The sequence below is a fragment of the Parasteatoda tepidariorum genome, chromosome 11 (genome assembly GCF_982258835.1).
Source record: "Parasteatoda tepidariorum strain Cologne lab strain chromosome 11, Ptep-v5.0, whole genome shotgun sequence".
Classification (NCBI taxonomy): domain Eukaryota; kingdom Metazoa; phylum Arthropoda; class Arachnida; order Araneae; family Theridiidae; genus Parasteatoda; species Parasteatoda tepidariorum.
Genome location: NC_141765.1, coordinates 76,216,537 through 76,230,772, shown reverse-complemented (window position 1 = coordinate 76,230,772; position 14,236 = coordinate 76,216,537). Strand labels below are relative to the sequence as shown.

Here is a 14,236-nt window from a genome sequence, read left to right as displayed (position 1 = left end):
TGTTTCATTTTTTTATCAATTTCAAAACTGTATTTAACGCAGCTGTGGTTAAAAAAGATAACAGAAATATAAGTTCATGTAGAGTTGTTCATGTGAATCAAACATTTATTCCGACTCTTGATAGATGATCAATTGTGAATAATCAACTGCATAGGTCCATATGCCTTACATTCTATTTCCATTGCTTTTATTCTATGAATCGTGGGAGGTTTACTTTCAAGGGGATATTTACCACATTTCCTATCAAGTAATAGGTAACTATTAAGGGGTGTAAACCTAATAATTGAAATATACTGAGGACTAAAATCTCTTATTCGTTATCATATGACTAACTTGAATATCTGCGTTAATAGGAAAATTATATTCATTTTTCTGTACCTACATCTAGAATTATGTATTTATATCAAACGTTTTCATATATTCGTTTTCTTTAGAAAAAAAAAGCTTAAATAAATATCTTTGTAGGTTATTTAATTCTTCTATATCCTTGAAAATATTCTTAAAACAATTTACGGTCAATAAACAATTTGTTTATAAAAACTAAAGTTTTTTTTTAAAAAAGGAAAAGCTAGATAGAAGCCATAACAAAAACCACTCCAAATTTTTAAGCCAAAAATTTAACGCTAAGAATCTCAATTTAATTTTTTTTATATTGCCTTATTTTTTGAAAAAATTCAACCGTAAAAGAATAACTTTAATTTGAAAAATTATTTTTATGTTACTTTAATTTTTCAAATTAACGTTGCTTTTAAAAAATGCTGCGTCATAATAAAAACACTGATCAAAAAAAAAGAAAAAAGAAAAAGGTAATGAAAAGCAAAAAAACTGTTCTTATTTCTGAAATAAAACTTTGATGTTGAAAATTAGTTTTCACCGTGTTTTAATGGCTGTATGTCTTACCACACAGAAAGAAAGTGACAATAAAACAATAAAATCTATCAAAAACACTCCATTAAAATGCTGAGCAATAAATAAGTCAGCAAAACAAAAACAAAAAAAGTTGTCAGTTCTTAAGAAAAAAGTGTTGCTACGAACTCTTGAAATAGCTACGAAATAGACTTACCTGAATATAATTTTTAAAAAATCAGCTCAAACAAAGCTCATGGTTCAGTATAAAGCAATCTAAATTTAATTTTTTTAATTTCTCTTTTTCATTTGTCTTTCAGAACATAAATTAATAAGTTTTAGAACTTTACAAGTATGTGTAAAAACTATTTTTTTAGGTGTAGTAAAAAAATACAATTTTAGAATATTCTTTATTAAACCTATTCAAATTCGCCAAAAAAAAACTTTTTCAAAAAATACTATATTTGGCCAAATATTTGACTAAGCATTCGGCCAACCGAATATTAGACAAAAGGGCTGAAAACCAAATAGTGACCAAATATTCCTTACATTAAATGCTTTTCTTCAAATAATCCATTTTAAAAAAATTTATATTATTTAAACTACTTTGAATTAATGATGCATTATTGAAGCTCACTCATTTTTTGTATAGTACTGTATGTATTAATTTATTTTCTCTTTGTTTATGTTATCCTTTTATTTTGTTAAATAGTTTTTGACTTTGATATTTTTTGTAGATCTTCACAAAATGCAAATGTTTTGGAAATGAACAAATACAAATACCTCACGAGATTTCCACTTGATAGCATGGATATATCAAAAAGTAAGTTCATAATTTGGTTATTTTTATAACAACTTTGTTTGAGGTAATTTTTCTGGTTTATAAAAAAAAAAGAACAGTATCAAATAATTAATATTCAGGAAAATGTAAATTTTTTTTCTATGCATAAAGAAAAAATTGTTTAATTTGAAAACAAACTCTCTAACTTTTTAATTTAAAAAAAAAACTGATTTTTTGTTTCAGCAGTCATATGTCTGAAAAAAGTGCATATTTGTTTTTTTTTAACCGATATGTTTGATATTAAATTTAAGTGCATTCTAGTACAGTAATTTCCGATAGATAGGCTGCGGCCTATATGTGTAAAAAGTTTTGCTGTCACGATGTGCGGTCTGTGTGCCAATGCGTCCAATACGAAGAATTCATTTATCTCAAGCCATATGTGATAATTTTTCGATCATGGTGGATTTATTCAAGAACTGATCTTTACCAAAAATTTTCCAAGATTAAAAATCTGTTTTGTAATGTTAGCTCTGAAAACGTTTTCTTAATTTTTTTCCATTAAAATATAGTTGGATTGAAGAAGTTTCTGATTGATGAAAAATCGCATGACGTTATCCACATATGGTATTAAAATTTGGATTTGTAACTTAAGAATAATTAAACTTAGAACGCTTTATTTTTAACTCTCTTCTTCTCATCTATATTTTCTTCATAAATATTTTATTTTTAAATTGTCACAGAACTAGAAAATAAACTCTTATTGTTCTATGCATCAATCCGATTTCAGTAGATACTTTTAGTTGTATTTCCTTTTTATTTATTTTTCAACGCTGATTAAAAATTTCTGAACCATTTGCTAACCAATGCATTCAATATATAAGACATAGAAATTAAAAAAAAAAATTTCTGCGTGAAGTAAGCGCTTAAGAAAAATAAATCACGGGAGTTTTAAATTGACACCGATCTGTAGATTGACTGATGTAAGAACTGTCAAACTGCGGCAGAAAAAAAAGAGATTAAATTCGAAAGAAAGAAGAAAAAAATTTAAAAAATATTAAACTTGAAAAAAAGAAAAAAAAACTAAAAATAGAAAGAAAAAAAACGATATTCTTCTGAACAAACTCCACTTCTGAGTTTATAGAAAATACCAAAAATAAAATGGAACTAGACTTCGAACTATTAATATATTTCAATTGGAACATTTGCTTCTCTCTCTGAAACTAAATACATTCACCATTGAAAGTCATAATTTATTTTATTTTTTCTTGAAAGTAAGTATTCTTTTTCTTTTATATTTTACATCGTCTTTTCTTTTAATCAATTTCAGTAAAAAAAATTTCGTAGTGTTTACTTCAGCATTTTCTACATCATCTAAAAATCAAAAATAAACTTATTCAATACTTTATTATTTTTCATTATCTATGCTCTTATTTATCACTCATATATAGATTTTATTATACATAATTAAAGCTTAAGATTTGGAGATGAAAGATTTTGTCTTATTTGAAATGTTTCCTTTGGGAATTAAGTGCAATCATAGTTTCTTTCTTTCTTTTTTTAACAAATTCTCTTATGAAGTAGTTTTAAAACTATTTTTTTTTCTATGTTTAACTGCTTTGGTTAGAAAAGATTTTAAATTTTGAATGATAAACAACAAGAACTTTATTTTCAAAATTGGATATCCTTCTTTAGAACCAGGATTTTTTAATTATAAGGAAACGTGTTCTTTTCAGAATTTATCATCTCGCCTTTTTTATGAAGCTAGAACAAACCCAGCTAAAAGAACAGTTTCGTAATAAATCAAATTTTAGAAACAAAACGAAAAACAAAGAAAAAATTAAAATCACCTGTCTACTAGTGATCAAAAGAACAATTTGTTTAATTTTCAGTATGTTCTGCTGTCATTTCCAACCCTTTCTCACACAGGTCATTGTGCTAATGATAGCAGGGGGTTGAAGGGAGAAAGAATGAAGCATTTTATCTCTCCCTTCTGAGGAGGAGAGGGAAGTCTTTTATTTTTATTATTACACACACTAAATTTATGTTGGGCTGTGGATGCCATAAATATTTTCAACATCATAGAATCCGTCTGTCCCTCCTATGACTGCCATGATCATTAATTTTCTTTTTAGCAATTCATTTTCTTTTTAACTATTCATTTTCTTTCTTGAAGGTTGAAGGTCACTGAAGAATCTATATTTTGAAGGGGTTATATTTGACCATTACTATTGTTACTAGTGAATGAAATAGTTATTCTTTCTGGTTGCACCTGGAATAAGGTGATCTAGCATGGGAAGAGGGGCCTTATGTATTTTAACATATTGCACTGACTTTCTTCACATTCTTTAGTTTGTCTCCCCTACTTGTTCTACAGAATTCCATTCATACATTTCCTTCTCTTTCTTTTATCTTACCACTACGCACTTTTGTGGGAAATATGTTCCTTCCTTGATGTCCGATGATGAAGATGTCATAGAAAATGAACTAGAAGATGATTTACAACGTTTGTTTTGTTCTGACAGTGAAGAATCTGATTTCAATGTTTTTGAATAAATATATGATCAGAAATATTTGAAAAGTAAATAAAAAAAATGGTGATTTATTTTTACTTTGTGATCAGTTTATTTTTCATCTTGTATACATTCTCAACTTACAATTTTGATTGGTTATACATGTTTCTACTGTAAGTATGTATCATTCTCAATTCTTTCTTTTTTTAATAAAAGTATATATAAAAAAAAGATTTATCAATAACTATTTTCTAAGTATAGAGCTTATATTTTAAAGATTATTATTTTTTAAGCGTATTTTCATGCTTGTGATACTTGACATAAATCGATGATCGATGGAAAAAAACGAAAGTGCAGCCTTTACGGCAGTGCGGCCTATAAGATGAAAATTAAAATTTTTAGCTATGTTTTTGCCGAGTGTAGCCTATACGTCGGTGCGGTGTGTCCACCGGAAATTACTATACATTATTTAATTTATTTTCATTTCTTTCATGTATATAAGGTGTTTTCTAAATAAAATTTTAAAATCATATTAGAAAAATTTAATTGCATTTATATTCAATCAGACATGTTTGAATAACTGCGTGCATATAAGAATAACAGGATTTAAGAAATCATAAAAAAAAGGCTAATTTTTTTCTATAAGTTAACCACTAAAGCAATACATTGCAAGCTGTCAACTTACAAAAGTTTCCTGGCATATTTGATACGCAAGTAGACAGACTTTTTACCTACTTCAGTAAAACTTGCATTGATTATTTTTTGCAACTGACATATACTGGAAAACAATGAATAGGAGTTAACTTAAAATTTCGAATAATGACAAGAAAATGTATATAATAGAGTGGCCAAGCATAGACATAAAACAAGCATACAGGTGAAAAGAAGGCCCTCTTTATTTGCTTATTTTAAACAGAGTGCAGGAAAGCCAAGTTCATACAAAAATTAATACACTTCATTTTGTATATTAGAGAATTTTAAGAGAAAAATTTAATCGTCATGATCACATGTGCTATAATGGATAATTTAACAATTATAATATGTCCAAATAATGTGTTAGAGGTTTCTTTATGAGATTTTTTATTTCCTTATGGAAAAAACTTTTTATCGTTAGTTCTGCATTTTTTAATCTATTTTTAAAACAGGATGTGAATTATTAATTACGTGAATATGCTTTGTTCTGAATGATGAATTACGAAATAATATAAAAAGATTTGGTCACACTTTTTATATTACAGTCTCCCTCCCCTAAATATGAATCACTATCTAAAAAATTTAAAAATTTGCAATTTATTTTCATCTATCATCTATTTAATTAGCATCTATCATCTATTTAATTATCATCTATTTAGCTCATCTATTTAATTAGTATTTAAGTAATACGAGGGTTGCTATTTATATTTCTGGCCTTGGCAACAGTAAGTGTTGCTAGGCGACCACTGACGATTTTAATCGAAAGTTTGATATTTTTAAACATAGATTCAGCAGACGATTTACCATTATAGCTTCATTTGTGTTGTTGACAGTAAATTGAAAAGTTCTTCTCTTTCAAAAAATGGAATTGAATCGTGAACATTTTTGTGCCATTCCATACTTTCATTTCACATTTCATTTCCATACTTTCATTTCACATTCCATACTTTCATTTCACATTTTCATAACTTTCGACGTGGATTGTCAAGACAAGAGTGCTTCGATGAACTTAATTCTTTATTCAGCGATAAAGCGCCATCCTACAGCACTGTAAAAAATTGGTATAACGAATTTAATCGTGGTCGATGTTCGATCCAGGACAAATCCCGTGCAGGTCGTCCAAAATCCGTTGTAGTGCCAGAAAAGATAGATGCTGTGCGTGAACTGATAAAGCAAGATCGTCATGTGACATACCGTGAGATAGAGGCGTCTTTGGACATTAGTATGACTAGCATCAATAAAATATTGCATGAACATTTGAGCGTAAAATTTTTTTTTTCGCGTTGGATCCCGCATAATCTGACAAACGCTCAAAAAAAGGCTCGTGTCGATGTCGCGAGGAAATGTTGGAAAAATACGCTCAAGGTACATCAAAGGCTGTGTATAACATCTACACAGGTGACGAATCATGGATCTATGCATATGAGCCGGAAACAAAACAGCAATCAACTGTATGGGTTTTCCAATACGAGGCAAAACCAACAAAAATTGTTTGAGGAAGAAGCACATCGAAACAAATTATTGCCTGCTTCTTCGGCATTAACGGTCATGTGGCAACAGTGGCGTTAGAGCAACGCAGGACGTCAATTCTGAATGGTACACGACCATTTGTTTGCCAGAAGTCATCGGAGAAATTCGAAAAAAGCAGAACAGGCGAATCATTCTTCATCATGACAATGCGAGCTCTCACACATCGACTCAAACAAAGGCTCTTCTGACGGAGCGAAAGATCGAACTGATGGGTCATCCACCGTACATCCCTGATTTGGCACCCAATGTCTTCTTCTTATTCCCACACATCAAAAATAAATTACGTGGACAACGATTTTCGACCCCCGAAGAAGCGGTTGATGCATTCAAAACGCATGTTTTGGAGTTACCTCAATAGGACTGGAAAAAGTGCTTTGAAAAATTGAAAAAGTGAAAAATTGGTTCAAGCGCATGCAAAAGTGTATTGATCATCATGGAGAATATTTTGAAAAACAATAAAACCAATTTCGATCCTACATATTTGTTTTTTCATTATTAGGCCAGAAATATAAATAGCAACCCTCGTACATAGCCACACATGGTGGCAGCGGTAAAAGAAAACAAAAATTAACGAAGTAAGTTTTGACTATCATTCGATATTCTGAAATTACATCATCATGACATCAGCTTCTGCATATCATATAATGCAGCCAGAATCATTTCGGTTTTCGATTCCGACGGAATGGCCTAAATCAGGGGTTGCCAAACTTTTTTGATCATCGACCCCTACATAATTTTTCGAAATCTCCATTGACCCCCATAAAAGTAATTTTCTGTTAATTAAAATAAAACTCTATTAGATACTGTGTTTGTACATTTATTTTATGATTTTGAACATTTATTAAGGTAATAGTACATAGTGTAACAATAGTTTTATGAAAAATATATTAATGTTGAAATATGAATACCTTAATATTTATGAAATAATAAGTAATTATAAGTAAGTAAAAATAATAAGTAAAGTAACTACGGATTTATTGCTTCTTAATCAATGACATGGACGTGCCTGGTGTTTTTTTTGCAAGGTTCGTTATATTGGGTTCAAAATTGGTCAATTTTAATCTTAAATCCCCTCGAAACTCCACATTTAATTTATTTCTGTTCTTAGTTAAGATCGAATTTACGTGACTGAAACCGGCTTCAACCATATAGGAACTTAGAAACGCTATCATAAATGGCTGAGCTATTTCGTAAAGTCTTACATATTTTTGCATTATATTTATATTTGTCCATAATTTTCTTATTGTTAAATTTTTAAAAAGCGTCTTTGCTTCAAATCCCCATAATAATTCAGCAAGCTCATCTTGCAGGTTTATGTCCACGTTTTTAATTTGAGCAGAAAATGGCACAATAATACAATCAGGGATGTTAATGTTTTCCAAATCAACAAAACGCAGTTTAAAATCGTCGCTCAATTTTTGAAGATTACCTGTATATATTTCCAAGTCTTCTTTTATTTCTAATTGTCACATATCTGAAAAATACTGATAATCCTTTGACCAATCGACCCTTCCGGTTCGGATTGTCCCCCTGGCTCAGATCGACCCCCAGCTTATGTTAAATAGACCCCTGGGGGTCTATATAGACCACTTTGGTGACCACTGGCCTAAATTGAAACAAAGATTTCCATGTTTCCGAACTACTTCAGGACTAATAAAAAAAAAACAGAAGAGGAAGGGCTTCAAGCATGTTTATTAGGAAAACCTGTCTTAAAATTCTTTGGACTTAGTCCCAATATCCAATCTCAGTTTGTGCTAAACATTACAAGTTTGAATCCTTTTCATGAATTTCCTTTGTTATTTCAAGGACTTGGCTTACTGAAAAGAAGTTACCATGTTGAACTTAATAGTGATGTTAAGCCATATGCCCTAACTTCTCCACATAGAATTCCGATACCACTTCTGGTGAAAACTAAACTATAAATACAGAGAATGCAAGAATGAAATGTTATTCAGAAGGTAAAAAACCCTACTGATTGGTGTTCTGTGGTGGTAGTACAAAAAAATGATGGAACTGTGCGAATGTGTTCACCTGACGACACTCAACAGAAGCATCAAAAGAGAATGGCACCCATTGCCAACAACAGAATACAATTTATCACTTTTGGCTGCAGTGAAGATCTTTTCAAAATTAGATGCAAATTCTGCTTTTTGGCAAATACCTCTTGATAAAGAGTCTTCGTATCTCACAACATTCATCACACCCTTTGGCAGATTTCATTTCTTGCGTTTACCTTTCGGAATATCTTCTGCTCCAGAACATTTTCAACATAGAATGTCGCATGCTCTAGAAGCTCTTTGTGGTATTATACATCACAAGGATGATATACTCGTCTGGGGTTCAAATAAAAAAGAGCATGATGAACGTCTTACATCTATTTTAATCTGTCTGAAAGAAACAGGAATCACTGTTAATTAACAAAAGTGTTGTTTCTCTGTTAAATCTATAAAATATCTTGATCATGTCATTAATGAATCTGGAATACATCCAGATCAGGACAAAGTAAAAGTCATACAGAATACTTGGAATGGCAAATTATTTAGCAAGATTTGTTCCACGATTTTCAGATATTATGGCACGTTTGACTTCCATGTAATCCACAAAGAATAAATTTTTTGGAACTATCCACAGAAAAGTGCACTAAAGAAGATTAAAGACATGTTGTTATCTGTACCTATACTTACCATTTTTGACCTAAACAAGCAATCAGTTGTTACAGCGATGCTTCTTCTTATGGATTAGGAGCCACACTGTGTCAGAAACATGATTCTACAATCAAGGTGGTAGCTTATGCATCCAGAACTCTAACTCCTGCTGAACAACTTTACACTCAGATAGAAAAAGAAGCCCTTGCACTTACATAGGCACGCGAAAAAATTTTCAATTATCTAATGGGTACCAAGTTTCTTTTGGAGACAGATCATAAACCTCTTGTCTCAATACTTACTAGAATAGAAAATCTTTGGATGATTTAACATCTCGCCTACAACGTCTCAAAATGAGGCTCATGAGATATTCTTTTGATGTATTCCGCACTCCTGGAAAAAATCTTTGTGTAGCAGATGCACTATCTAGAGCACCACATCAACGAGAAGCTCCAAATCTAGAATTGGAAGAGAAAGTTGAAGCTTTTATCAATCAAGTCTTAGAATCTGTACCGATGTCTTCAGGGAGACTTTCCCAGATAAAACTAGAACAAGAGACTGACTCAACGTGTAATATGTTGATCAATTACGCTTCTCGTGGTTGGCCGGGGAAAAACCAGGTGTTACGATCCTGTTTACCCTTTTAGCCTCTAAGATATAAAATCTCCAAATAGAATGACTTGTTAATGAGAGGAAACTGAATAATTGCTCCAAATAGGCTACAAGAAATATTGGGCAAAATCCATGTAGGACATATGGAAATTAATAAATGTCAAGCTTTAGTGAATTCTGCAGTATACTGGCTTGGCATCAGTAAACAAATGGAGGAATTAATTCGGGACTGTCCTTCATGTATACAAGAAACTAAAAACTGTTCTGAACCTTTGAAACCAACTAGTTTTGCTTAGAGACCATGGGAAATTGTAGCTATGGACTTATTTAAACTCCATGCAGAATGGTATTTATTAGTTACAGATTTTTACTCACATTATCCAGAAGTGGCAAAGCTGGATAGATTAACATTAAAAAAAATTAATTTTACACAGCAAATCAATTTTTCCAGACATGGAATTCCAGATGTTGTAAGGTCAGATATTGGACCACAGTTTGAAGTTACTAGAACAGCTGAATTTCAAAACTTTTAAACACATTACTTCAAGTTCAAGGTATCCTGAAAACAACGGTTTTGTTGAAGCAGCAGTGAAGATAATTAAATTAATATTCAAAAAGCCTTGACTTTTGATCCTTACTTGACTTTATTGAGTTTTTGGACGACACCTTTAAAGAATGGCTACAGTCCTGTTGAATTGTTGATGGGGCGTCGACGACAATCAGCCTTACCTTTAGCAATTTCACTACTTCAACCAAAGCTGATTGAGAAGGAGATATTAGAAGAAAAAGAAGAGAAAAGAATTGAAAGACAGAAAAAGGATTATGGTTGGAGGCACAATGCTTATGAATTGAAACCAATACATTCGGGTGAAAAGGTATGGATAACTGATAGGAAGGCTGTTGGAACTGTACAGAGAAAAGCTGAATGACCAAGGTCTTACTTTGTTAAAGAAGGCAAACAAGTGCTTCAACAGAATAAGAAACATTTGATCCCAGGATCTAAACTACAGATTCCACCTCTGAACGATGATTTAGAGGAAGCTCTTTGTAAAAGAGATAACAGAAGGAGCTTACCAGAAATAATAGATCCAGATCCTATTGTCTTAACTCAGAAGACAGATATATCTCCATAAACTGTTGTGACTTGCCCTGGAAGAACGGTGAGAGCTCCTAATAGACTAAATCTTTACAGGAGGGAGATGTGGCATCAGCTAGGTTAACTGTAACTTTGTATTAACTGTTTATGTTAGTTTCTGTATCTCGTCAGGTTGTCATTAAATGTGTTCGTTGCGATGTTAGATCATGTTCATCGATGTTGGATCATGTTCATTAGTATTTAAACAATACATAACCACATAACTTTCTCTATGTAAGAAGCACAAGTATTATGAAAGAACGAAAAAATTTTAATAATAACATACAGGTAATATATAGAATAACATAGAATGTAAAATACACACTTTTGTAGCAAACGATAAAAATTAAATGAAGTAGAGAGGAAATAATGACACAGTAGTTTTGCTGTTTAATTGAAGTTCTTATTAGTTTTAATTACTTCTTGTTTTTCAGTTCTAAGTCATTTGTTTGAATTGCCTAATAAAAGTTTTTCATCAAGAAATATTTTTTATTATAACACATTTAAAATAAACTTTTAGTTTAAAATGGAAAAGTTTTATATTTGCTCACAGCTAACTTGTGCCGCTGTTGAGAAATAATTTTCTCCATGGTAACAACATTAGCGATTTAGCGTATTAAATCTTGAAGTTTAAAGTTTCAAAAATAAAAACTTTTTTAAACTACCAAGATCAATCAATAATTTAAAATAGTATTCAGAAAATATCTATTTGTTGGCTAAATATGCTTATAGATGTCTTAATGTTTTTTTATTTTAGAAAATTCTTTCAAACTTAGTTGTCATTTTACTACCACTTTGTAAAATCTTTCGCAACGATTGTACAAGTTGGCAGGTATATGTATGCTTTAAAAATGTGAAAATTCAAAAATATGACTTATAAAAATTTGAAACATTGTTGTCATATTCTGTTATAAGAACAAGTTGTAATCTGAAGTTGAAAACTTCAATATTGTTAACGTTTGTCATTATTTTTAAAAGTTAATTAAATTTTTCAAATAACAATAAAAAATTATTAAAGCATTAATGAAAAATTATAAAATTTATATACAGTGTACTTAAAAGTTAAAATAAGTTTTAAATTAAATCTATTTATATTATAAAACCAAATTAATATTTAAATGATAACATTAATTATTATTTATGAGATAATTTGAACCTCTCAGGTGGGTATTAACTTCACAATTTTGATGCATGTACTATTTCTATATTTTTTTTATTATGACAGGGTTCCCACTTGAAAAACCTTGGAAGTCCTTGAATTTGGTTGAAAAAAATAAGGGTCCTGAAAAGTCCTTGAATTCTGACATGGGGTACTTGAAAAGTACTTGATTTTTCAGGAATTAAAATACTACTAATTTTTCTTACAAAAAAGTAGTAAGAAAATAATAAATAAATTCAAAGGAAAATTATTGAAATTCTGATTGCAATTTTTAATGCTTGAAGTGAAAAGGGGTTAAAGAAGATGCAAAACTTTTCTCTCTTAGATTTTTCAGACCAGATTATTGTTCATCTCTCTGATGTTTTGAAAGCTGAAATTTCTAGCAAATTTTAGGTTTTTCAGTCATAGTTTTCGAATGATATATAGTGTTTAATTGATTAAGAAATATGCTCAATGTGTTAACTTCATTATTACGACAGGTTAATATTGTTATCCTATTTGTTCTTTTAATTTATGTAAAAAGGATAATTAATTTTTTATTACTTATAATCAAATTTTTACATTTAGTTTTTACTACTAATAAATTAAACTTAGTTCTACTGGTTTCATTGATTATGAATAAACATCGTGATTCACATTAAACTGATTCTTGATTTACGGATCAGAATTCATATAAAATATTCTACGAATTGCGGTTTAACTGAAAGTGATTAATGAATTACATATTGAATATTACTTTAAAGTGATTTGCAAATTACTCATCAGAATTCATATTAAGGTATTTTATAAATCACACGTCATGATTTCAATTAAAGTTATTTCTGAATCATATAACGTGATACATATTTAAGTAATTTGAGAATCATGCCTCACAATTCTCATTCTAGTAGTTTGCAAATCACGTATTGCGATTTACAAAAGAGAGATTTAAGAATTACCACCCACAATTCTCATCAAAATGATTTAAGAAATGCAGATATTTTCTAAAAAGCGGGACATTTTTAAAAATCGACGGGACGTGGGACAGTTCACCAAAAAGCAAGACTGTCCCGCCAAAATTGGGACATGTGGTCACTTTAGATAAGCATTGGTGATCCATAGTTTGTCACTATATGTATTTAAAATCTGGGTTAAATCTCGAGAAATATTTAAACGAATCAAAAGATTTTTGTACACAGTTATAAAATTCATTAATTCGAAGATAATTTCATTTACAAACAACTTTTATAATTATTATTTTATTTACTAATAATCAAAAAGTTTCTTAGTTGTTACTTGTATAAATTTTTACACCATTTTTGAGTATGCAATTTTAAATAACAAAATACGAAATTTGAACTAAATAAATCAAATAGTTTCATAATTAACAAATTTTGAAAAGTCTTATATTTAAAACTTGATTTTTGAAGAACTATGCCACCAATTTCACTTAAATTTTATGTTTTTTTCATTTAAAATTATAACTGATCCACTTTCATGAGGTTCCCCATTAGAAAAAATTTGTAAAATATTATATTTAGAACACAAAATTAACACTGTGACAAAGAATTGTGGAAAAAAGAACATTGAAGAAAAAGAGTCCCTTAAAGATCATACTGCAAAACTGACAAAGTTGTGATGTGTTGCTCTCTTTAAAAATTATATCAATTTAACGACCAATTTTATTCAGGCAGTTGACCACAAATTTTATGTAGTAGTTGAATATTTATACAAATGATACTAAGTTAATACTTTTTCCTAATAGTTAAAGTATTAGTTTCTTTAAATAATTTGTTAGTGTAAAAAAACTATGAAGACATTGGTATAACATAATTTTCTATGTTTTTGTTTTTTTATTTTTGAAACGTCTTTTGAGTAATCAAAATCTGAATATGATATAAATGTGCTTTGAATTTCTGATAAAGACAATAAGCTTCTAATATTGATGAAAAATAGGAAATTGGTCGAAATTGGTTGGGAGCCACTGCCCTAACCAATCTGTTAAAAAAAAAATGTGAAAAAAAATGAAATAAAATATTAAAAGAAAATTTGGTTCAACAATACTGAGGTCACACTTTTGCTTTAGATTCATGCAATATAATATCAGCATGCTTAATTACGGTAGCCTCTGAATACAATTGACTAATATTCTGCTAATGTTACATAAGATAAAATAATATTCGTTGAGACATTTCGACTTTTGAAATAATATCTACTTCATTATCAGAAGAATAGCACCTTTACTTACTGATATTATTATTATGAAAATTATTTTGTATTGAAACATAAGAAGAAATTAACTTTTGAAAGCCATTAAAAGGGCATAAACAAAAAGTATTTTCACTT

General features: G+C 29.8%; 1 protein-coding gene across 6 annotated transcripts in view; it reads left to right on the top strand.

Moving 5' to 3' along the window:
- The window catches only part of LOC107452153 (rho guanine nucleotide exchange factor 17), a 314,558-nt gene that overhangs the window by 174,614 nt on the left and 125,708 nt on the right, over positions 1–14,236 (top strand). For all 6 annotated transcript variants that reach the window (XR_015430560.1, XM_087155432.1, XM_087155433.1 and 3 more), the window contains one exon: positions 1,584–1,669. Coding sequence is in view for 5 of the 6 variants with exons in the window: in XM_087155432.1 (XP_087011558.1) it covers positions 1,584–1,669 (86 nt within the window). In the remaining variant the exon portion in view is untranslated. The remainder of the gene's footprint in view (positions 1–1,583; positions 1,670–14,236) is intronic.